General features: G+C 36.9%; 1 protein-coding gene and 1 non-coding gene across 6 annotated transcripts in view; both read left to right on the forward strand.

Moving 5' to 3' along the window:
- Positions 1–25967, forward strand: part of DMXL1 (Dmx like 1) — a 175984-nt gene that overhangs the window by 60751 nt on the left and 89266 nt on the right. For all 5 annotated transcript variants that reach the window (XM_025388442.1, XM_025388446.1, XM_025388447.1 and 2 more), the window contains 6 exons: positions 9277–9366; positions 9975–10077; positions 12308–12427; positions 12716–12937; positions 14164–15846; positions 17351–17458. In XM_025388442.1, the coding sequence (XP_025244227.1) occupies positions 9277–9366; positions 9975–10077; positions 12308–12427; positions 12716–12937; positions 14164–15846; positions 17351–17458 (2326 nt within the window). The remainder of the gene's footprint in view (positions 1–9276; positions 9367–9974; positions 10078–12307; positions 12428–12715; positions 12938–14163; positions 15847–17350; positions 17459–25967) is intronic.
- LOC112627165 lies at positions 3997–4104 on the forward strand. The gene has a single exon (XR_003120034.1). It is a non-coding gene; the product is annotated as a U6 spliceosomal RNA (small nuclear RNA).

The following is a 25967-nucleotide window of genomic DNA, read 5'->3' on the forward strand; positions in this document are numbered from 1 at the left end:
TTCTAACTGCATTGTCTTGGAACATCCAACAAGCAAGCATTTCCACTTTTCTGGTTTTGACAGTTTTTCTTTTGGTATCTCCAGAGGTAGCCTTCAGCTGTACCAAGCTTTCTATTTAGGAGATTCAAGCCATCTCCCTGACTGCCAATTAATGTATTTGTTAATGCTTGGCTTACAAAGTTGCATAAATGTCAGTGATCTGTTCCAATCCTGTTTTTTTTCTGTAAGTTAATTTTAATGCATAACTTTGCAGAACACAAGGTTTTCCAAAACATGTATATAGTGTCACAGTAGAAATGTATATATTTGGGGGGGGTCTTCTATTTATCAGGCATTTTTAAGTAATGGGAATTTAGATGTGAAGAAAACAGGTAAAAATTTGTATTGTAGAGCTTATATTCTGGTGAAGGGAGATACGAAGAAAACAGATAAAAATATATTAATTAAAAAATACTATGGAGAGAAACAGTGTTGCAGAAGAATTAGGGATTGCCAGGGAAGTTGCTGGTCAGGGAAAATTTCACAGATAAAGTACCATTTGAGTAAAGATCTGAAGATGTGGGAACTAGATATGTAGGTATTTTTTAAAGGGAGAGTGATTTGGGAAAAGGGACAGCTAGTTCGGAGATCCCGAGGCCACAGCATGTTTGGTATGTGATATGGTTTGGCTCTGTGTCCCACCCAAATCTCATCTTCAATTATAATCCCCACATGTTGAGGGAGGGACGTGGGTGGGAGGTGATTGGATCATGGGGGCAATTCTCCCATTCTGTTATCATGATAGTGAGGGAGTTCTCACAAGATCTGATGGTTTTAAAAGTTGCAGTTTCCCCTGTGCATGTGCTCTCTCCTGATACCTGTGAAGAAGGTGCTTGCTTCTCCTTTGCCTTCTGCCATGATTGTAAGTCCTGAGGTCTCCTGAGCTGTGTAGAATTGTGAATCAATTAAACTAATTTATAAATTACCCAGTCTGAGGTATTTCTTTATAGAGTGTGAAAACAGCCTAATACAGATAATTGGTACCAGGAGTGGGGCACTGCTATAAGGATAACGCAAAAATGTGGAAGCAACGTTGCAACTGGGTAACAGGCAGCAGTTGGAATAGTTTGGAGGGCTCAGAAGAAGACAGGAAGATGTGGGGAAGTTTGGAACTTCCTAGAGACATGTTGAATGACTTTGACCAAAATGCTGATCGTGATATGGACAATGAAGTCCTGGCTGAGGTGGTCTCTGATGGAGATGAGGAACTTACTGGGATCTGGAGCAAAGATCACTCATGTTATGCTTTAGCAAAGAGACTGGTGGCATTTTGGCCCAGCTCTAGAGATCTGTGGAACTTTGAACTTGAGAGAGATGACTTAGGTTATCTGGCAGAAGAAATTTCTAAGCAGCAAAGCGTTCAAGAGATCACCTGGCTTATTCTGAATGCATTCGGTTATATGTGTTTATAAAGAGATGGCTTGAAATTGAAATTTATGTTAACTTACGTTTAAAAGGGAAGCAGAGCATAAAGGTTTAGAAAATATGCAGCCTGACCCTGTGGTAGAAAAGAAAAACCCATTTCTGGAGAAGAATTCAAAGGCTACAGAAATTTGCATAAGTAACCAGGAGCTGAATGTTAATAGCCAAGACAATGGGGAAAATGTCTCTGGGGCATGTCAAAGATCTTCATGGCAGCCCCTCCCATCAGAAGTCCAGAGGCCTAGGAGGGAAACTGGTTTCATGTGTCAGGCCCAGGACCCAGCTGCTCTGTGCAGCCTTGGGATTCAGTGCCTTGCCTCCCAGCTGCTCTAGCTCCAGCCATGGCTAAAAGGGGCCATGGTACAGCTCGGGCTTTTGCTTCAGAGAGTGCAAGCCCTAAGCCTTGGTGGCTTCCACATGGTGTTGGGCCTGTGGGTGAGCAGAAGATGAGAGTTGAGGCTTGGCAGCAACCACCTAGGTTTCAGAGGATGTATGGAAACAGCTGCATGTTCAGGCAGAGGTCTGCAGCAGAGGCAAAGCCCTCATGGAGAACTTCTACTAGGGCAATGCAGAAGGAGAATGTGGAGTTGGAGTGTCCCACAAAATTCTACTGGGGCTTGCCTCATGAAACTGGGAGAAGAGGGCCATCATCCTCCAGACCCCAAAAAGGTAGATCCACTGACAGCTTGCACCATGTGCCTGGAAAAGCCGTAAGCACTCAACACTAGCCCATGAAAGCAGCCACAGGCATTGTACCCTGCAGGAGCCACAGGGGCAGAGCTTCCCAAGGCCGTGGGAACCCACCTGTGTGTCAGTGTGCCCTAGATGTAAGACATGTGGTCAATGGAGATTTTGGAGCTTAAGATTTAATGACTGCCTGGCCAAGTTTCAGACTTGCATGGAGCCCATGGCCCCTTTGTTTTGGCCAGTTTCTCCTATTTGAAACAGAACATTTACCCAATGTCTGTGCTCCCATTGTATCTTGGAAGTAACCAACTTGCTTTTGATTTTACAGGCTCATAGGCAGAAGGGACTTCCCTTGTCTCAGATGAGACTTTGGACTTGGACTTCTGGGTTAATTCTGGAAGGATTAAGACTTTGGGGGACTATTGGGAAGGCATGATTGGTTTTGGAATGTGAAAAGGGGATTTGGGAGGGGCTTGTGTGAATTGATATGGTTTATTGCTGTGTGCTCACCCAAATCTCATCTCGAATTGTAATTGCACATGTCAAGGGAGGCACCTGGTGGGAGGTGATTGGAACATGGGGGCCGTTTCCCTCATGCTGTTTGCCTGATAGTGAGCAAGTTCACACAAGATCTGATGGTTTTAAAAGTGGCAGTTTCCCCTGCGTGGTTTCTTTCCTGCCACCTTGTGAAGAAGGTCTTACTTCTCCTTCACCTTCCACCATGATTGTAAGTTTCCTGAGGCCTCCCCTGCCATGTAGACCTATGAGTCCGTTAAACTTTTATTTATAAATTACCCAGTCTCAAGTATTTATTTATAGCAGTGTGAAGACAGACTAATACAGTATGTAAAGGAACAGCAATAAGGCTACCGTGGCTAGAGAAGAGCATGTGAGGTGGAAAATAGTCAGGGATAAAGTCAGAAAGTTAGCCTGGCCAGGTCATATGAAGGCTGATAGGCCATTGTGGTTACTTCAGCTTTTACTCTGAATAACATGGAAACCACAGAAGAGGTATGAAATGATTGAAGTTTTAAATGATTCCTCTGGTGGCTATATAGATTAGCCATGGGATGCAGAAGTAGATCTAAAGAGACCAATTTAGGAACCAATTACAGTAGTCTAGGAGAGGGAAAAAAGGAGCTTAGAATGTAGCTAGTGGTAACGGCAGAGATGATAAGAATGGCCAAATTCAAGATGATGTTTAGAACATTGAATAGCTATGAATGAACTGGATATGGTATGTGTGTGAGAAAAAAAGAGGACTCCCAAGGTTCATTGTTGAATATTAGGAAGAATAGAATTGCTGTAAATTGAGATGTGGAAGAATGTAGGAGTAACAGGTTTTGAGGGACAGGGAAATTCAAGAGTCTGGCTTTAATCATGTTAATTTTGAGATGCTTGTTTGAGAGCCAAAAGACATAGTAGGTTAGTATCTGGAGTTCAGAGGAAGGTCTGGCCTGAAGATATGCAATAGTTGTCAGCATATAAATTTAAAGTTGTGGAAGTCGGTAAGATTGTCAAGGGTGAGACTATAGTTAGAAAAGGCGAGGAGGAGCGATGGCTCGTGCCTGTAGTCCCAGCCGTTTTGGAGGCCAAGGCAGGCAGATCACTTGAGTTCAGAAGTTTGAGACAAGGTTGGCCAACATGGTGAAGCCCCATCTATTAAATATATAAAAATTAGCCAGATGTGGTGGCAGGAACCTATAGTCTCAGCTACCCGGGAGGCTGAGGCAGGAGAATCGCTTGAACCTGGGAGGCAGAGGTTGCAGTGAGCCAAGATCACATCACTGCACTCCAGCCTTGGACAACAGAGAGAGACACCATCTTAAGAAGTGATAGATTGAATGTGTGCTCACTTCAGCAGCACCATATACTAAAATTGGAATAATACAGAGAAGATGAGCATGGCTCCTGGGCAAGGATGACATGCAAATTTGTGAAGTGTTCCATATTTCTCCAGAAGAGACTGGGGACCTATATTCAACATCGTTAAAGAAAAAAAAGTCTTCAACCAAGAATTTCATATCCAGCCAAACTAAGCTTCCTAAGTGAGAAGAAATAAGACCCTTTTTAGATAAACAAATTTTGAGGGAGTCTGCCTTACAAGAGGTCTTGAAGGGAGTAGTAAATATTGAATGGAAAGATCACTACCACCTGATATAAAAACACGCTTAAATACACAGACCAGTAACACTATAAAGCAACCACACAAACAAGCCAGCATAATAACCAGCTAACAACACAATAACACAATCAGATCCACGCATATCAGTGCTAACCTTGAATGTAAACAGGCTTAATGCCTCACGTACACGGTATAGAGTGGCAAACTGGATTTAAAAAAACAGTCGTATGTGGTCTTCAAGAGACCCATCTCACATGTAATGACACCCATAGGCTCAAAATGAAGGGATGGAGAAAAATCTACCAAGTAAATGGAAATCAGAAAAAAGCCAGGTTGCCATCCTGATTTCAGGCAAACCAGACTGTAAACCAACAAAGATTTTAAAAAGACAAAGAAAGGCATTACACAATGGTAAAGGGTTCAATTCAACAAGAAGACCTAACTATGGTAAATATACATGCAACCAACACAGGAACACCCAGATTCATAAAGCAACTTCTTAGAAACCTACAAAGAGACATAGACTCCCACATAATAATAGTGGGAGACTTCAATACTTCACTGTCAGTATTAGATCATGTAGGCAGAAAATTAACAGATATTTAGGACCTGAACTCAACATTGGACCAAATGTATCTGACAGACTGCTGCAGAACTGTCCACCCAAAACAACAGAATAGATATTCCTCTCATTGCCACATGGCACATACTCTAAATTGGACCACATAATTGGACATAAAACAATCCTCAGCAAATGCAGAAGAACCCAAATCATATGAAACACACCGTTGGACCACAGTACAATAAAAATAGAAGTCAGGATTTAAAAAATAGCTTAAACCAGGCAATTACATGGATATTAAAAACATGCTCCTGAATGACTTTTGGGTAAACTGTGAAATTAAGGCAGAAACCAAGAAGTTCTTTGAAAGTAATGAGAATGAAGATACAACATGCCATAATCTCTGGGACACAACTAAGGCAGTGTCAAGAGGGAAATTTATAGTACTAAATTCCCACATCAAAAAGTCAGAAAGATCACAAATTGATAACCTAACGTCACAACTGAAAGAATTAGAGAAGGAAAAACAAATCAACCCCACAGGTAGCAGAAGATAAGAAATCATCAAAATCAGAGATGAACTGAAGGAAATTGAAACACAAAATACCATTCAAAAGATCTACAATTCCAGGAATTGGTTTCTTGAAAAAAATTAATAAGACAGATACATTTCTAACTAAGAGAAAATCCAAATAAACCCAATTAGAAATTACCAAGGGGATGTTACCACTGACTCTACAGAAATAAAAACAATAATCAGAAACTACTACAAATACCTGTATGGACACAGACTACAAAACCTACAAGGGATGGATAAATTCCTGGACACATACCCGCTCCTAAGACTGAACCAGGAAGAAATTGATTCCCCAAACTGACCAATACGAGCTCCAAAATTGAATCAGTAATAAATAGCCTACCAACCGAAAAACCCAAGGTCTGAGGGATTCATAGCTGAATTCCACCAGATGCACAAAGAAGAGCTGGTACCATTCCTACTGAAACTATTCCAAAAAATTGAGGAGGAGGGACTCCTCCCCAACTAATTTTTTGAGGTCAGCATTATCCTGATAACAAAACCTGGCAGACACACAAAAAGAAAGCCCAGTATCCTCTGAATATCAATGCAAAAATCCTTGACAAAATACTGGCAAACCAAATCCAGCAGCACATCAGAAAGCTAATTCACAATGATCAAGTAGGCTTAATTCCCAGGATGCAAGTTTTGTTCAGCATACGAAAATTAAATGTGATTTATCACATAAGGAGAACTGCAGACAAAAAACACATAATTATTTCGATAGATGCAGAAAAGGCTTTTGATAAAATTCGGCATTCCTTCATGTTAAAAACTCTCAATAAACTAGGTGTTGAAGAAACATACCTCAGAATAATAAGAGCCATCTTTGACAAACTCGCAGCCAACATCATACTGAATGGGCGAAAGCTGGAAGCATTCCCCTTGAAAACTGACACAAGGCAAAGATTTCCTCTCTTACCACTCCTGTTCAACATTTTATTGGAAGTGCTGGCCAGAGCAATCAGGAAAGAGGAATAAAGGGCATCTAAATAGGAAGACAGGGAGTAAAACTATCACTGTTTGTACATGACATGTTTCTATATCTAGATAACCCTATGTCTTGGCCCAAAAGCTCCTAGATCTAATAAACAGCTTCAGTAAAGTTTCAGGATGCAAAAATCAATATACAAGAAATCACTAGCATTCCTATACGCCTACAACAGCTAAGCTGAGAACCAATTCAGGAAGACAGTCCCATTCCCAACTGCCACAAAAAGAATAAAATACATAGGAATACAGCTATCCGTGGGGAGTGAAAGATCTCTACAATAAGAATTACAAAACACTGCTCAAAGAAATCAGATAAGACACAAACACATGGGAAAAAGATCCTATGTTGATGGATAGGAAGAATCAGTATCATTACAATGGCCATACTGCCCAAAACAATTTACAGATTCAATGCTATTCCTATCAAACTACCAACAACATTCTTCACAGAACTAGAGAAACCTATTTTTAAAGTCATATGGAACCAAAATAAGAGCGTGTGTAGCCAAGGCAATCCTAAAAAAAAAGAACAAAGCTTTGAGGTATCATGTTACCTGACTTCAAACTATACTACAGGGATACAGTAACCAAAACAGCAGAGTAGTGATACAAAAACAGGCACATTGACAATGGAACACAATAGAGAATCCAGATATAACACACCTACAACTCTCTGATCTTTGATAAACCTGACAAAAGCAATGGGGAAAGGATTCCCTATTTAATGAATGGGGCTGGCAGAATTGGCTAGCCATATTCAGAAAATTGAAACTGGATCCCTTCCTTGTATCATACACAGAAATCAACTCAAGATGGATTAAAGACTTAAATGTAAAACCTAAAACTCTAAAAACCCTGGAAGACAATTCTAGGCAATACCATTCTGGACATGGGAATGGGCAGTGATTTCACGACAAAGACATCAAAAGCAATCATAACAGAGTAAGTAGACAACCTACAGAATAGGAGAAAATATTTGCAACCTGTGCCTCTGAGAAAGGTCTGAATATCCAACATCTATAAGGAACTTAAACAAGCTTACAAGAGAAAAACAGCTCCATCAAAAAGTGGATAAAGGACATGTGCACTTTTCAAAAGAAGATATACATGTGGCAACAAATATGATAAACTCAGTATTACTGATCATTAGAGAAATGCAAATAAAAACCGCAGTGTGACACCATCTCACACCAGTCAGAGTGGCTATTATTAAAGAGTCAAAAAACAAAAAAACAGGTGCTGGTGAGGTTGTAGTGAAAAGGGAACACTTACACACTGTTGATGGGAGTATAAATTAGTTCAGCCATTGTGGAAAGCAGTACTGTGATTCCTCAAAGAGCTAAAAACAGAACTGCCTTTCGACCGAGCAATTCCATTACTGGCTATGTACCCAGAGGAATATAAATCATTCTGTGATAAGGGCACATGCATGCAAATATTCATTGCAGCATTATTCACAATAGCAGAGACAGAATCAACCCAAATGCCCAAGAGTGACAAAGAGTAACAGATTGGATTAAGAAAATGTGGTGTGGCTGGGTGCGGTGGCTCAGGCCTGTAATCCCAGCACTTTGGGAGGCCGAGGCGGGTGGATCACGAGGTCAGGAGATCAAGACCATCCTGGCTAACACGGTGAAACCGCATCTCTACTAAAAAAGTACAAAAAATTAGCCGGGCGTGGTGGCAGGCACCTGTAGTCCCAGCTACTCGGGAGGCTGAGGCAGGAGAATGGCGTGATCCCGGGAGGCAGAGCTTGCAGTGAGCCAAGATCGCTCCACTGCACTCCAGCCTCGGCGACAGAGCGAGACTCTGTCTCAAAAAAAAAAAAAAAAAAGAAAATGTGATGCACATACACCATGGAATACTGTGCAGCCATAAAAAAGAATGAAATGATGTATTTTGCAGGAACATGGGTGGAGCTGGCATTCATAAAGCAACTTCTTTATGGAGGCCATTCTTTAAGGAGGCCATTATCCTTAGCAAACTAACACAGGAGTAGAAAACCAGATACTGCATGTTCTCACTTATAAGTGGGAGCTAAATGATGAGAACTCATGAACCCAAAGAATGGAACAACAGACACTGGGGACTTCTTCAGGGTGGAAGGTGGGAGGAGGGAGAGGACCAGAAAAAATAACTGTTGAGTAGTAGGTTTAGTACCTTGATGATGAAATAATCTGTACAACAAAGCCCTGTGACATCAGTTTACCTGTATAACACACTTGCACACGTACTCCCAAACCTACAATGAAAGTTAAAAAAAATTAAAGATTGAATGCTGGAAAGCTCTGTTAAAAGTAGGGTGGAAATACAAGGGTGAATGTGGCGTATAATGGAAGGCAAAAGAGAAAAGTATTTCAAGGAGGGAGAAGGAATGATTACCAAGATCAGATGCTGCTGATGAAGCAAGTACTGTAAAGATTTGAAAATAGACCACTGAATTTAGCAGTGTGACCTTAACTAATGCAGTCAGGACATGAATGGCTCAAGAAATCAGCATACTTGAATAGTATGGAATCTTGTTTCTTTAGCTCTATCCTTCCTACCTCAAAATTAATGTTTAAAAAGCACTAATTATTAGAACATTTCCAGGAGATTGAAATCAGTTTTTTACATTTATTGATATAATTTTTTTCCCTTAACGGTTATCAAGCATTGCTTTTGTTTTTCTCTGTACCAACTGAGCTGTAATGCTTTTTCATTTGTATGTTACTTCCTATAAAGACTGAAGACCTAGTATTTTTATAGTTGAAAGGGACTATATTTAAGCCCACTTGAATTTTATTGTTATTTATCTGTTATGCCTGAAATTTTGTTACTCTTATTTGCATATGAATTGTTTAGTAAATTATCAATTTTTTAAAAAAACAGAAATATGTTGGTGAAGTCTTTAACATCGTCAGTCAACAATCAACAGCCAGGCCAGGATGCATTATTGCATTAGATCCCATTACCAAACTTGTAAGTATTAATTTTGGGGGGGAGGTATATTTTAAAAAGTTTATGAAAGCATTTTGCATAAAATCTATATATTAATGTAATTTGATAATTTGCTATATATTTACAGGTAAAGTAGATTCAGAAATTAACTCATCACATAATAGATAACATACTATTGTATATTTTACTTTCTAGACTTCAGACTAGAAAACAAATTATAATGCTCATTACTATATTCACAACCAAATAAATTTCAAACTTTGACTCAAACATATTATAAAAATATTATCATATTACCATTAGATTTAATAAAGTGGTGTTAGGTTCCTCATCCTTGGTTATGAAAATCACTGGAAAGAAAACTAGGTTCCAATTTGTGGCTAAATAAAAACTGGTGGATATTATTTCTTACTTATAAAGACTTGTTGTAATGAAAGCAAATGATCTTGACCTAAATTTTTATATTCATCTGTTTAATCTAATGGAGGTACCATACACTTACATTCTGCTGAACGTTTGAATCTTATTCTGCCTTTAAATATCTCATTATGAAGTATTATTTTTCTGGTTATTTAGCATTAGGTAAATAACACATAGGTCAACTTACGTTGATATGTATTTATATTCAGCATGGGAGAAAAACCCAACTGCTTCATGTTTTTCAAGAAGACTTCATTTTGAATAACCTTGAGAAGAAAAACCTTGGCAAAGACAACATTTCATCTAATGCAGGTAAGGAAGAAGTGTTTATGGAATGAGAAATACTATGTACAGTATGTTAGGCAGTTAATAAAGATGAATTGGTGAAATGCTTCACATTGTCTGTTTGAAGTAAAAATTGTTTGGAGTAAGTTTGTTTATTAAATATTTATCATAAATGTGAGTATCTTTTTATTCTTAACCAGGTAAGAAATATGAACAAAATTAAAGGGGCATCTTGGTTTTATGTTTTTTAAACTGCATTAAAATAGAAATGCTTTATTATTAACATGTGAGAGCTTTTTGCATGGATGGGGTCCTACCCATCCATTTGGATATTATGGACCTCCTGCCTTTTGAAAATTTATAATTTAAAGAAGTAGCTTAAAACTTCAAGCTAGAAAGTCCTTAATTTAAAAACTAATTGTCTTAATTAATGTTTTTATAGTAAAACAGGTTTTAAAATGTCGTTAAACTCCTCTCATCAACATTATTACTTTACATGAAGGCACACCGAGTAAAATAAAGCTAAAATCTCTTGGTCATCACTTGAGATTATAGAGCCAAACCAAACTCAAAAATGGCATTCTTGAGGATCACAGTCTTATAAATCAATTATACAGTATATGCCCGTTACACAAAGAAGTTATCAAGATTCAAATGTTAAATATCTTCTGCATTTGTTCAGAATTTTTTCTCCTCTTGTACATCATGTCTTTCTGCCACCTTTTCCATTTTTCTTCTTTTATGAGAAGTACTTCTTAGAGTTCTGCACTTTTATGTTGACATCTAATTTCTTACCATTGCTTTAAGTCTTCTATCAGTTTTCCCTGAATTAATGAGCTGTGCAAATACACTTTATGTGTTTTTTTAACTCTGAACATGGTGGAAATATGCTAAAAATGGGGATTAAAGATATCAGACATAAGACATAGGATTATTTATTGTGTAAACAAAAATATCCTTTCTTTTCATATTAAAATATTAATGAACATGTTAATGTTGTTAACAATTTAAGTCTCTTTAAAAGTTTTAAAAGAAGTTACTCTCCTTTGCATAAGGTTGAGTTTTTCTATGATCTTCACGTATTCTAATATTTTCTTCTTTCGGATTCTTCAATTTTTAATGTATTTTTTTCTCTCTTTAAGGCTACGATTTTTCTTAAAATATTCAGGAAATTTTTACTTTTACCCAAAAACTATTATGTTCATTATTAGAGTTTCCTAGAAAATACCTAAGGAGTTATGATTTCATTTCTTTTGCTCTATTATGAAGAAGAAAAATGTTTTACAAATATTTTCAGTATTGGAGCATTTTTTGTTGTTAGTGAAATTATCAAAACTAGGATTGATTTCTATTCTTTTTTCTTTTGTTATAATCTTTATCATTCCTTTTCTCTTAATTTCTGTATTTTGGATGCCTAACTTAGAATACATTACCAAAGTTACCTTTTCATTTAGGCTGTCAATACAAGATGATTTAAAACATTTATGGTTACCATTTTTTTTTTTTTCCTATGCAGATTTATAAAAGGGCAAAGTCTTTGTGCCCTTCTATACCTGCTTTCTCATGTTTTACATGTTCTGTGATTTATTTTGTTTTTATACTGTAATTTTCGTTTACCTAATTGTGCACATAGTGAATAATAACTTATAATGAAGAAAATTTGGATTAAAATCTCTTGTTAAAAAGGTTTTTTCAGGCGATAATAAGTCATTGATTTTTTCTGATGTATTTTAAAAGGATATGTTTATTTTGAGCAACTTGTTTGCTGTTTAAACTGCAATTTGGGCGAAGACAAATTTTCTTGAATGATACGTTTTATAATGAATACTTATAATTTGGCCATTGGATAAATATCCTGAAGTCATCATCCATTATGGACCCTACTCATTTGAAAAATGTTTGGCACCACCATTTCATCATAATATGTTGAGTTTAAGTATATATTGCATAGTTCCTATCTGTTTAGAAATTTTCTGCTTCATATGGTTTAATCTTTGTGAACAATTTGATGATGATGACTCTAAACCTGTCAATTCAAACATGAAATAGCATACATATTATTGTAAAAATTTTAAGTTAATACAAATTTGTATGGTAAAGGATTTGAATATATTTTATAATACCACTTGTATTTGAAGCCTTAGGTAAAAGTTTTTAATTTTCTTTTTTTTAAAGTCCAATTATTTTAACTTGGCATATTTAGCAAGTTGTCTCTTTTATACATATTAACAGTGAAAAATATCGTTAATACCAACAGGCAGCTCACCTAATGGATTTTCTGAGAAGTTCTACCTAATTGTCATAGAATGCACTCAAGACAACCGTTCACTATTACACATGTGGAATTTACATCTAAAATCAATTCCTGTCTCATTAGGTGAGTCTTTTGTGTGTGTGTGTAATTTTAATAGGCATAAGTTAACAAATTACACAAAATTAGATAATTTGGTACATATTTCTTAAAGCCATTCTCATTAAATGGTGATAACTGTAGATTATTCAATTAATTTAAAAATCTTTTCTTATTTTCTTTATGTGAAGAATCATATTTATATGTTTACTATTTTCTCTTTTACAAGGCAGTTTCGGATTGTGAAATGTAGCAATCGTAATATTTGTAGGGCTCCCCTGCCTCAGTTTTTGGTTCTTTTCTTATGTTTTATAGATGAAAAAGTAGATACAAAATTATCTGAAGCAGTTTGGCAGCCAGAAGAACATTATTCTTCTTCTCCAGAGAAGATCCTATCTCCTTTTTCACAAAAGTATCAGGCTTGCAGAGCAAATCTCCAGAGTACCAGCAAGTTGACTCTGTTTTCAGAAATGGTTTATAGCCAAGAATTGCATTTGCCAGAAGGAGTTGAGATAATAAGTATTAAGCCATCAGCAGGTTTGTAAATTTTATGAAAAGAGACTAATTTTGTAACACATGCGTATTTACCAGGTATTTAAAAATAGGTGCTGCGACTACCTCTTAAATCCACACAGAACCAGAAATGGAAATAATAATATTCAAGTACCCTAAATTGAAGACTTATAGTTCTCATTATGTTTTCAGATTACTCTGACATTTATCAGCCAGTTCTAGTCTTAAATATTGATTTCTAAAACACATTTCGTTTGTCTTTTGGGAAGACAAAGGGACAGTTTCTAGAGCGGAGATGGTAACTGAGTTGTCCCTTATTTGCAAACTTTGATGGTATTGGCAATAGCTTCCTGGAGCCATGATTCTGATTGTATGGTTTCTGCTATATATTTATTATCCTTATTCTAGAGCAGTGGTTTTCAAAGTGTCCCCAGGCCAGCAGCATCAGCATCCTGGAAACTTGTTAGAAATGGGCCACCCCATTTCTTGGGCCACCCAGGGTTACTGTATCTCAAACTCTGGGATGGGACCCAGTGGCCTGGTCTTACAAGCCTTTCAAGTGATTCTTATGCATGCAAAAGGTCAAGAACCACTGTTCTGGAGTATCAAGAATACTAATCAAAAATTAAAATCAAGGCCCCTGTTTTAGAAAACTAATAGTGCATGATTACTTTAAGTCTCAGCAAATGTTAAGTTCTAATTAGAAATCTTCTCAGCATTTGTTATGGCAAATATACCTCAATCATCAAGGGCCCTGTAAAGTGACCATTCAGTACTTGAGTAAACATAGGCCATTCACATTTATATTGAAAAATGTAAAAGAGAAGGAGCCAGTGAGTGTTGACAAATTAAAAAAAAAATGCATTGATAGCTTTAAAATTAGATTTATAATGTATAAAACTAGCAAAGAGCTGTGAAACAAATTCTGGATTGACTAGAATTCAAGTTTTTAAATTCTGCCTATGCCGAAGTTGTTTGATTTAGGCCCAAGATGTTTAACCTTCAAGAATTGAAGTAAATTATCTCAGAGTTCCCTTTAAACTCTAGGTTTTGGTGATCCTTTCTTTTTTATACCTTTCTGATGTCATTAAAAGCCTCTTTCTTACTATTCTTGCTGCCTCTTCTTAAATAAATATAGGCTGTCATGCTCTTAACAGTAGTTAATACAAAAAGACTAAAATCTTAAGTACATAAAAACAGAAGTATTTAACCAAATTTGACATTTTGTTAATGGATTATTTTTATTTTAGGACATCTGAGTTCATCTTCTATATATCCTGCATGCAGTGCTCCTTATTTATTGGCAACTTCATGTTCAGATGAGAAAGTAAGATTCTGGAGATGCAGAGTAACAGATGGACAATCTGCCACATCAAAGAATGGAAAAATTGATCTTGCATATGTTTGGGAAGAATGGCCATTACTTATTGAAGATGGACTTCAGAGCAATAGTAGTATAACTGTACCTGGTAGGCCTATAGAAGTTAGCTGTGCACATACAAATCGTTTAGCAGTAGCTTATAAGCAGCCTGCATCTAATAGTAGATCTTCCCAGGACTTTGTGATGCATGTAAGTATTTTCGAATGTGAGTCAACAGGAGGTTCATGTTGGGTCCTTGAACAGACAATTCATTTGGATGAGTTAAGCACAGTATTGGATTCTGGCATTAGTGTTGACAGTAATTTAGTGGCCTATAATAAACAAGAGATATATTTATCTAGTAAAGAGAATATCACATCAAACACAAAGCATTTAGTTCACTTAGATTGGATGTCTAGAGAAGATGGTTCTCATATCCTGACTGTAGGAATTGGATCAAAACTTTTTATGTATGGACCCCTGGCTGGCAAGGTACAAGACCAGACTGCTAAGGAAAGCCTGGCGTTTCCTCTCTGGGAGAGTACTAAAGTTGTGCCCCTTTCTAAATTTGTACTATTACGAAGTGTGGACCTGGTTTCTTCTGTAGATGGCTCCCCACCTTTTCCTGTTTCTTTATCGTGGGTCCGGGATGGCATCCTTGTGGTAGGAATGGACTGTGAAATGCATGTGTATTCCCAATGGCAGCCATCTTCTAAACAAGAACCTGTTATAACAGATTCATACAGTGGGAGCACTCCATCTATAACAAGTTTAATGAAACAGAGTAACTCCAGTTCTGGGTTACATCCTCCAAAGAAAACTCTGACTCGATCCATGACCAGTCTTGCACAGAAAATCTGTGGAAAGAAAACTGCATTCGATCCTTCAGTGGATATGGAAGATTCAGGTCTTTTTGAAGCAGCTCATGTACTTTCCCCGACTCTACCTCAGTATCATCCCTTGCAGCTTTTGGAACTCATGGATCTTGGTAAAGTTCGGAGAGCCAAGGCCATATTGTCCCATCTTGTTAAGTGCATTGCTGGGGAAGTTGTGGCTTTGAATGAAGCTGAATCTAATCATGAACGCCGCCTTAGGTCTCTCACAATCAGTGCTAGTGGAAGCACTACCAGAGACCCCCAGGCATTCAACAAGACTGAAAATACAGATTACACAGAAATAGATTCTGTTCCTCCACTTCCTTTATATGCCTTACTTGCAGCAGATGATGATAGCTGTTACTCATCTTTGGAGAAATCTGGTAATGAGAGTACCGTAAGTAAATCAAACCAGTTATCAAAAGAAAGTTATGATGAGCTTTTTCAGACTCAACCTGTAATGACTGATACTCATATGTTAGAGACAGATGAAGAAAATACAAAGCCTAGAGTTATTGACCTTTCACAATACAGTCCAACTTACTTTGGACCTGAGCATGCTCAGGTTCTTTCTGGCCACTTACTTCATTCTAGTTTACCAGGACTCAGCCGGATGGAACAGATGTCTTTGATGGCCTTAGCAGATACAATTGCAACAACAAGCACTGATATTGGAGAAAGCCGAGACAGAAGCCAAGGTAAAACTAAACTCCATGCTGATAACATTTTTACTTATTTTCACAGAAAATAATTTTAAATAATTATTATTAAAATGATGCCATTAGCTAGGCACAGGGGCTTATGCCTGTAAATTCAGCTCTTTTGGAGGCTGAGGCAGGAGGATCACTAGAACCCAGGAGTTTAAGACCAGCCTGGGCAACATAATGAGACCCCCATCTCTATGAAAACAAAAAAAAAATTAGCAAGATATGGTGCCTCATGCCTGTAGTCCTAGCTACTCAGGAGGCTGAGGTGGAATGATGCTTGCGCCCAGGAGGTTGAAGCGGCAGTGAATTGATTGTGCCACTGCACTACAGCCTGGGCAATAGAGCAAGACCCTGTCTCTTAAAAAAAAAAAATACAATTAAGGTTTTTTTTGGAAACATCCTTGCTACCTTCACAACAGTTTTAACTTTTTCCCCCCCAGACTATCATAAACAGTAAACTCTTAATATGCACTATTTATCCCATAAATCATAGTACTATGAGCAAGTGCACAAAGACTCCTTATGCTGGTCATTTTTACTAATTGTCTGCTTAGTATTATAAGAGATCCAACTGAATCTTTCTTAGTTTAGCAAAATTTAACAGATTCTTATTAAACAATTATTTCAGGTACCTAAAAGTAAAAGGTGATTTCTGGTTTTTTTCCCTCATTTTGTAATAATCCACTATTAACAATTATAATTCAGTTTTTAAAACATTGAGTTTTTTTTTTTTAAATTAGCATTAGTGTATACTCCTACCTAGAAAAGCATAATGTAATTAGATCTTTTCCTCACCCAGAGAGCATTTTAAAAAAAACACTGCTGAGTTATGAACAGTTTCCCATCAAATCTCAAGTTCTGAAATGAACCAATTGAGCCTTGTGGACCATATATATGTCAGTATCCCTTTGAACGAAGCTTGAAAGGAAAATTTAGGGTAAATTTAATATAACAAAATTAAATTTAAGAAAAATTAAGTTGGTTATGAATCTTGACACTTTTAGCGATATTACTAGTAGATACTATTTTTGATGTGATATGTTATAGGTGTTTTATGTTTTTAGTTTTTGCTTCAAGGAAAAAATACCAGGCCCTCCCACCATAGAACTATTTCTTCCATTGTTAACAGCAGATTACTGGGGTGGATGTATGATTTGAATAAACCGTATTGATTAAAGATATTACTGTACATGTGCCACAGAAAAGGTTAAACTGTTCAAAAATCAGTCACAATTTAAATAAGATTTCAATCAGAAGAGGTCAGATTCTAAAGAGTATCAGACTCTCTTTATTCTCTTTTTTTTTTCCAATTGTTTATACTGTTTTTTCTGTAATGTAAAATTGTGTAGAAAAAGATAAATGTTAGAAAATATTTTAGACTGATAACTTTTTTTTGGGGGGTCAGGTTAAGAATGTTATATGCCTATATTTGGTGTTCTTTTGCTTACAATTTTTTTTTTTTAAAATACGTTGCTTCCCCTTTCTCCCATTGCAGGTGGAGAAACTCTTGATGAATGTGGACTAAAATTTCTTTTGGCTGTTCGACTCCATACCTTTCTTACAACTTCCCTTCCAGCCTATCGAGCTCAACTCCTTCACCAAGGTGATTTTGATAGTAATCTATTAAAGGGAAATAAAGCGAGTAGAAAATGAGAGACTTGGGAGTTTTTAAACTTGTTTTTACCCAGACATGATAATGATGACAAATTTAACACATTTTAAGTTCCTTTATTTATTAGAATGTTTATTTCTTCATAATCTTTGCTTAAAACATTGGAATTTTTAATGGTAGACAAAAGGAGTTAATGAAGAAACAGGTACTGGGAAATTGGATATTCTGTGTTAAAGTTTTTAAATGCATGTTATGTTCAAGGCAAATTAGTATTGTTTCATTTTCTTTAATTTATTCTTTAGATTGTCTTTTTTCTCCTTTTTTTGACATTTATCTAAATTCAGTTTTTCCACCAAACTTTGAATAACATTTTTGTTATAATGCATTCTCAAATTTTAAATGTTTCACAGAGTACAGAATATTGAAAGTATAAATTTACCCACACTTAAAACTGTTAAAATATGTATTTCAGATATTAGTTTAGTATATTTCATGTATTCTGTATTTAGTGCTGTGTTTCAGATACTGTTAGTTCTCTTACTTTGAACTGTGTTAGACTTTGAACTGTCTTAGCGTAACTTAATAGATTCTTATTAAATGATTATTGTAGGTATCTGAAAATAACATTGTCTTAGTTCAAAGTGAGAGAAATCTCACTTAAGTTCACTTAAACAAAACAGCATGTTTTTTGGCTCATCTCCCAGGAAGTTCAAGAAATAGAGCTAGCTTTCAGCATTATTGGATCTGTAGGTTTAAAAGGTGTTATTGGGACCTTGCAGTTTAGCCTTTTAGCCTCTGCTCCTTCGTCTCAGTCTCTTGCTCGTACCTTTTGTCTGTCTCTTTGTTTCTGTATTTTCTTTCTCTCATTTTGTATATAGCTTTGAAAAAAGTAAAGTTGAAAATTCTAAATAAAATTCTTTTTAGTTTTTTTTTTTTTTTCTTTTTGAGATAGAGTCTTGCTCTGTCATCCAGGCTAGAGTACAGTGGTGTGATTTCTGCACACTGCAACCTCCATTTCCCGGGTTCAAGTGATTCTCCTGCCTTAGCCTCCCGAATACCTGGGACTACAGGCACATGCCACTACGCCTGGCTAATTTTTGTGTTTTTAATAGAGATGGGGTTTCACCATATTGGCCAGGCCAGTCTTGAACTCCTGACCTCAAGTGGTCCGCCTGCCTTGGCCTCCCAAACTGCTGGGGATTGCAGGGGTGGGCCACCTTGCCAGGCCAAATTCTCTTTAAAATTTTTAAATTGTAATTTAACACATTAAAATTGTGTATATTTATAGGGTCCAAAGTAATGTTATATGTATACAACGTGCAATGATTAAGTCAAACTAGACATATCCATCACCTCAAATATGTAGCATATTTGTGGTAAGAATATTTGAAATGTACTCTCTTAGCAATATTGAAATATACAATACACTATTATTAAAGATAGTTACCAAGCTGTGCAGTAGATATCAGAAATGTATTCCTCCTAACTGAAACTTTGTACTCTTTGACCAATGTCTCCCTTCTCATCTTGTCCCCAGCCTTGGGCAAATACCATTTTATTCTCTGTTTCTTTGATTTCAATTGTATTTGATTCCACACATAAGTGAGATCATGCAATATTTGTCTATGACTGGCTTATTTCACTTACTGTAATGTTCTCCAGGTTCATCCGTGTTGTTGCAAATGACAAGATTTCCTTTTTTAAGGCTGACTGATACTCCAGTGTATATACGAGCATACACGTTTTTGTTGTGCTTTGCTAGGTTGCATTTTGCAAATACAGCAGTTTTTACAAATTGAAGCTTTGTGGCAACCCTTTGTTGAGCAAGTCTGTCAGCACCATTTTTCCAACAGCATGTGTTCACTTCATGTCTCTGTGTCTCATTTTGGTAATTCTCACAATATTTCAAACTTTTTCTGTCGTCTGTGATCAGTGATCTTTGTTGTTATTATAATGGTTTTGGAGTGCCATGAACTGTGCCTACGTAGGACGTTGAATTTAGTCAATAAATTGTGTACTGTGGCTACAACACCAATCAGCCATTCCCCTGTATTTCTCCTGCTCAGACCTCCCTATTCACTGAGACATAACCAATATAGAAATTAGGACAGTTTAACAACCCTACAGTGTCTTCTAAGTGTTCAAGCAAAAGGAAGAGCTGCATATCTCTTGCTTTAAATCAAAAGCTAGAAATGACTAAGCTTAGTAAGGAAGGCATGTCGAAAGCCAAGATAGGCTGAAGGCTAAGCCTCTTGTACCAAACAGTTTACCAAATTGTAAATGCAAAGGACAAGGTCCAAAGGAAACTAAACGTTCTCCATTGAACACATGAATGATAAGAAAGCGAAGTAGCCTTATTGCTTATGTGGAAAAAGTTTGAGTGGTCTAGATGGATCAAACTAGCCACAAGATTTTCTTATGCCAAAGCCTAGTCTAAAACAAGGCTCTAACTCGTCTTAATTTCATGAAAGGTGAGAGAGGTGAGGAAGCTGCAGAATTAAAGTTTGAAGCTAGCAGAGGTTGGTCCCTGAGGTTCAAGGAAAGAAGCCTTCTCCGTAAACTACAAGTACAAGGTGAAGCTGGATCTTCTGGATAACATGCTGAAGCTTCTACGTCATTCAGCACTTGCTTCAGCATGTTTTCCAGAAGGTCTAGCTAAGATAATGGATGAAGGTGGCTACACAAAAGGACAGATTTTTAAAGTAGATGGAATAGCCTTCTTTTGGAAGAAGATGCCATCTAGGACTTTTATAGTTAGAGAGAAGTCAGTGCCTGGCTTAAAGGACAGACTGACTCTTGTTAGGGGCTAATGCAGCTGGTAACTAAGTTGAAGCCAATGCCCATTTACCATTCTGAAAATCCTAGAGTCTTTAAGAATTACGCGAAACCTCTTCTGTCTGTGCTATACGAATGGAAAAACAAAGCCTGATGGCAGCACCTCTGTTTATAGCATCATTTACTGAATATTTTCAGCCCACTATTGAGACCTTCTGTTGAGAAATAAGATTTCCTTTCAAAATATTGCTGTTATTGACAGTGACCTGTTCACACTAGAGCTCTGATGCAGATGTACAAGGAGATTAATATAGTTTTTATGCCTGTAACACAACATTCATTTTGCAGTCCATGAATCAAGGAATGCTTCCAACTTTTAAGTCTTATCATTTAAGAAATACATTTCATAAGGCTATAACTGCTATAGATAATGATTCCTCTGATGGATCTGGACAAAGTAAATTGAAAACCACTGGAAAGGTTTCACCATTCTAGATGCCATTAGGGACATTTGTAATTCATGGGAGGATGTCAAAATATCAACATTAACAAGAGTTTGGAAGAAGTTGATTGCAGCCTTCACAGATGACTTTGAAGGGTTCATGACTTCAGTAGAGGAAGTAATTGCAGATATGGTAGAAATAGCAAGGGAACTGGAATTAAAAGTAGAACCTGAAGATGTGACTGAATTGCTGCAATCTCAGGGTAAAATTTTAGCAGAGCCAGGCATGATGGCTCATGCCTGTAATCTCAACACTTTGGGATATTGAGGTGGGAGGATCGTTTGAGGCCAGGAGTTTGAGGACCAGCCTGAGCAACATAGACCCCATCTCTGAAAAAAATTTAGGTAGGTTTAGTGATACGTGCCTGTAGTCCTAGCTACTCAGGGAGCTGAATGGGAATATCACTTGAGTCCAGGAGGTCAAGACTGCGATGAGCTGTGATCACACCACTGCACTCCAGCCTGGGCAACAGAAGGAGACCCTGTCTCAAAAAAAAAAAAAAAAAGCAAAAACTTCAGCAAATGAGGAGTTGCTTCTTAAAGGATGAGCAATGAATGTGGTTTCTTAAGGTGGAATCTACGCCTGGTGAAGATGCAGTGAACATGGTTGAAATTAAAACAAAGGATTTAGAATAGTCCATAAACTTAGTTGATAGAGCACTGGCAGGGTTTGAGAGGACTGGCTCCAATTTTGAAAGAAGTTCTAAATTCTATCAAATAAAATTACATGGTATAGAGAAATCTCACATAAAAGGAAGAGGCCATCTGTGTGGCACTCTTCGTTGTTGTCTTATTTTAAGAAATTGCTACAGCCATCCCAGCCTTCAGTAACCTCTACCGTGGTCAGTCAGCAGCCAGTAACATCGAGGCAAGATTCTCCATCAGCAAAGAATATGACCTGCTTAAGGCTCAGATTATTGTTACGTTTTAGCAATAATGTGCTTTTTAATTAAGGTATGTACACTCATTTTAGACATAATGCTATTACACAGTTAATAGACCACAGTATGATGTGACCATAACTTGTATAAGCACTGGGAAACAAAAAGTTGTGTTACTCATTTTACTGCAATATTTGCTTTATTGTGGTGGTCTGAAATCGAACCTACGGTATCTCCAAGGTATGCCTATATATGAGACATTTTCTTTATTAATTTATTGATGGATACTTAGGTTGATTTGATAACTAAGCTATTGTGAATAAAGCTACACTTAACATTGGAGTGCAGATAACTCTTCAACATACTGATTTCACATCCTTTGACTATATACACATAAGTGGGGTTGGTGGATCATGTGGTAATTTTGTTTCTATATTTTTTCTTTCTTTTTTTAGTTAAAATTTTTTGCTTTTCTTCTCTTTTAATAAAACATTGTCCCAGAATGTTTTTAGATATTTGAGGAACCTTCATACCCTTTTCCATAATGGCTGTACTAATTTATGTTCCCACTAGCAGTGTACCAGGCTCCCCTTTTCGCCACTTCTTTACCAAAACTTTTTTTTTCTCTCTTTCTGGTAATAGACATTCTAGCAGGTGTGAATTGTTATCTCATTATGGCTTTAATTTGCATTTTCCTGATGATTATGGATGTCAAGCACCTTTTTCATTTATCTGTTGGACATTCATATGTCTTCTTTTGAGAAATATCTGTTCAGGTCTTTTGTCCCCTCTGGGTTTTTTTTCCCCCCCCAAGAGATGAAGGTCTTACTCTGTTGCCCAGGCTGGAGTCAAACTCCTGGCCTCAAGCCATCCTCCTGCCTCAGCCTCTCAAATAGCTGGGACTACAGGTGTGCACCACTTGTGCCTGGCATGTCCATTTTTTAATTGAGTTTTCTTGCTATTGGGTTATTAGAGTTCTTGATATATTTTGGATATTAACTCCGTATCAGATATACAGATTGCAAATATTATTTCCCAATCCATGGCTTTTCTCTTCACTCTGCTGATTGTATTTTTTGCTATGCAGACATTTTCAGTTTGATGTAATCCCATTTGTTAATTTTTGCTCTTGTTGCCTGTCCCTTTGGTGCTGTGTCCAAAAAAAACCATTGCCCAGACTGATGACATGTAGTTTTCCCCCTGTGTTTTCTTCTCGTGGTTGTATAATGCAGGTCTTATGTTTAAGTCTTTAGTCCATTTTGACCTATTTTTGTATATGGTGTGAGGTAATGGTCCAATTTCATTCTTCTGCATGTAGTTATCTAGTTTTCCCAGCACCATTTTTTGAAGAAACTATCCTTTTCTATTGTGTGTTCCTGGCACCTTTGACAAAAATCAGTTGAGTATAAATGTATGAGTTGATTTCCACGCCTTCTGTTCTATTCCATTGGTCTGTGTTTCTGTTTTTACACCAGTACCTTGCTATTTTGATTACCCTAGCTTTGTAATATAGTTTGAAATCAGGCAGTATGATGTCTCTAGGTTTGTTCTTTCATCTCAAGTTTACTTTGGGTATTTGGGGTTTCTTGGTATTCCTAATGAATTTTAGGGTTTTTTTTCTTTTTTTCTATTTCTGTGAAAAATGACATCAGTATTTTGATAGAGATTGCATTGAATCTGTAGATAATTTTGGGTAGTTTGAACATCTTAACGATTTAAAAATTAAATTAATTTTTCCAATCTGTGAACACTGGGTATCTTACCATTTTTTTGTGTCTTCAAATTTCTTTCATCAGTGTTTTACAGTTTTATTGTAGAGCTCTTTTACTTCCTTGGTTAAATTTTTGTTTTTAATGAGATGGGGTCTTACTGTGTTGCCCAGGCTGTTCTTAAACTCCTCAGCTCAAACTGTCCTCCCACTCTGGCCTCCCAAATGCTGGGATTACAGACGTGAGCCACCAGCCTGTTTTTTTTTTTTTGTTTGTTTGTTTTGTAGCAATGATTAATGAGATTGTTTTATTTATTTTTTAAATCAGATCAGATAATTTGTTGTTACTGTATGGAAATGCCACTTCTTTTTGCATTTTAATTTTGTATCCTTCATGTTTAATGTAGTTGTTTATTAGTTCTGTTTCTTTGGTGGAGTCTTTTGTGTTTTCTGTATGTAAGATTGTGTTGTTAGCAAACAGTGACATTTTTACTTCTTCATTTCCTAGTTGGATGCCTTTTTATTTCTTTCTTTTGTCCAGTTGCTCTGGCAGGGACTTCTAGTACTATCATAGTTGAGTAGAAGTTGTGAGAGAGTGCATTTTTGTCCTCTTTCTGATCTTAGAGGAAAAGCTTTTAAATTGTCACTGTTGAGTATGATGTTTAGCTCTGGGCTTATCATTTGTGGCCTTTATTGTGTTGAGGTACATTCCTTCTGCACCTAATTTTTTGAGAGTTTTTGTCATGAAAGGGTGTTGAATTTTACTTGATGCTTTTTTTGCATCTGTTGAGAGGATCATATGGTTTTGTCCTTAATTTTGTTAATGTGAACAGAACGACATCAGTTAATTTGCACATGTTGAGCCAATCTTGAACCCTTGGCATAATTCCTACTTGATCATACTGGGTGATCCTTTTATTGTGCTGTTAATTTGGTTTGCTAGTATTTTGTGGAGGGTTTTACATTTGTGTTTATCAGGGATAATGACCTATAATTTTTATTATTATTGTTATTATTTTGTATTTATTTTGCCTGGCATTGGCATCAGGGAACTCCTGGTCTCATAAAAAGAAGAACTTTTCTTTCCTCTTCTGTTCTTTGGAAGAGTTTAAGAAGGATTGGTGTTAGTTTTTCTTTAAATGTTTAGTAGAATGCACCTGTGATGTGATCAAATTCTGGATTTTTCTTTGATGGGTTGACGGGAGACTTGTGTGTGTGATTTTTTTTTTTTTTTTGAGACGCTCCTGTCACCCAACTCTGGAATGCAGTGGTGCAATCTCGGCTCACTGCAACTTCTGCCTCCGGGTTTCAAGTGATTCTCCTACTTCAGCCTCCTGAGTAGCTGGGGTAATTTAGTAGAGACAGAGTTTCGCCATGTTGGCAAGGCTGGTCTGGAACTCCTGACCTCAAGTGATCTGCCTGCCTTGACCTCCCAAAGTGCTGGGGTTACAGGCATGAGACACCGTGCCTGACCTGATGGGAGACTTTATATTACTGATTTATGTGCTTACCCATCATCAATCTGTTCAGATATTTTATTTCTTCATATTTCAGTTCTGGCAGGTTATCTGTGTCTAGGAATTTATCCATTTCTTCTGGGTTATCCAATTTGTTGGCAGATATCTGCATATTCATCTCTTACAATTATTTGTTTGTGGTATCATTTGTAGTGTCTCTTCTTTAAGTTCTAATTTTATTTTTAGTCTTTGGTTTATTTATTTATTGAGATAGAGACTTTCTCTGTCTCCCAGGCTGGAGTGCCATGGCGCCTCGCAGCTCACTGCAACCTGTGCCCTCCTGGGTTTAAGCGATTCTCCTGCCTCAGCCTCTCAAGTAGCTGGGATTATCGGCTTGCTCCACCACACCCAGCTAATTTTTGTATTTTGTAGAGACAGGGTTTTGCCATGTTGGCCAAGCTGGTCTCGAACTCTTGACCGCAAGTGATCCTCCTGCCTCCATCTCCTAAAAGTGCTGGGATTACAGGCATGAGCCACTGCGCCTGGCCCTTCTTTTTCTTAATCTTGCTAAGGATTTGTCAAGTATATTTATCTTTCCAGAAAACTGACCCTTAGTTTTGTTAGTTGTTTTTCCCTGTCATTTTTCTAGTTTATACTTTATTTATTTCTACTCCGATCTTCATTTCCTTTCTTCTGTTAACTTTGGGCTGAGTTTCTTCTATTTTTAGTTCCTTGATGTATAATAGTAGGTTGTTTATTTGAGAGAGAGAGAGAGAGAGAGAGATACGGGGGGAGGAACTGAATGCTGTGATTTTCTCTCTTAGAAATAGTTTTGCTGCATCCCATAAATTTTAGCATATTCTGTTTTTGTATTTGTTTGTCTCAAGATAATTTTTAATTTCTCTTTTGATTTCTTCTTTGACCCATTGTTTTTTCAGGAGCATATTGTTTAATTTCCACAAATTGGTGACTTTTCCAAGATTTCTCCTGTTATTTATTTCTCATTTCATACTATTGTGATCAGCAAAGATACTTGATATGATTTAATCCACTTGAATTTTTAAAAACTTGCTTTGTAATCTAACATATTATCTATTCTGGGGAATATTCTTTGTGTGCACAAAAAGAATGCATATTCTCTTGCTGTTTGGTAGAGTGTTCTGTACATGTCTTTTAG

This window comes from Theropithecus gelada, chromosome 6, assembly GCF_003255815.1.
Source record: "Theropithecus gelada isolate Dixy chromosome 6, Tgel_1.0, whole genome shotgun sequence".
Lineage (NCBI taxonomy): Eukaryota > Metazoa > Chordata > Mammalia > Primates > Cercopithecidae > Theropithecus > Theropithecus gelada.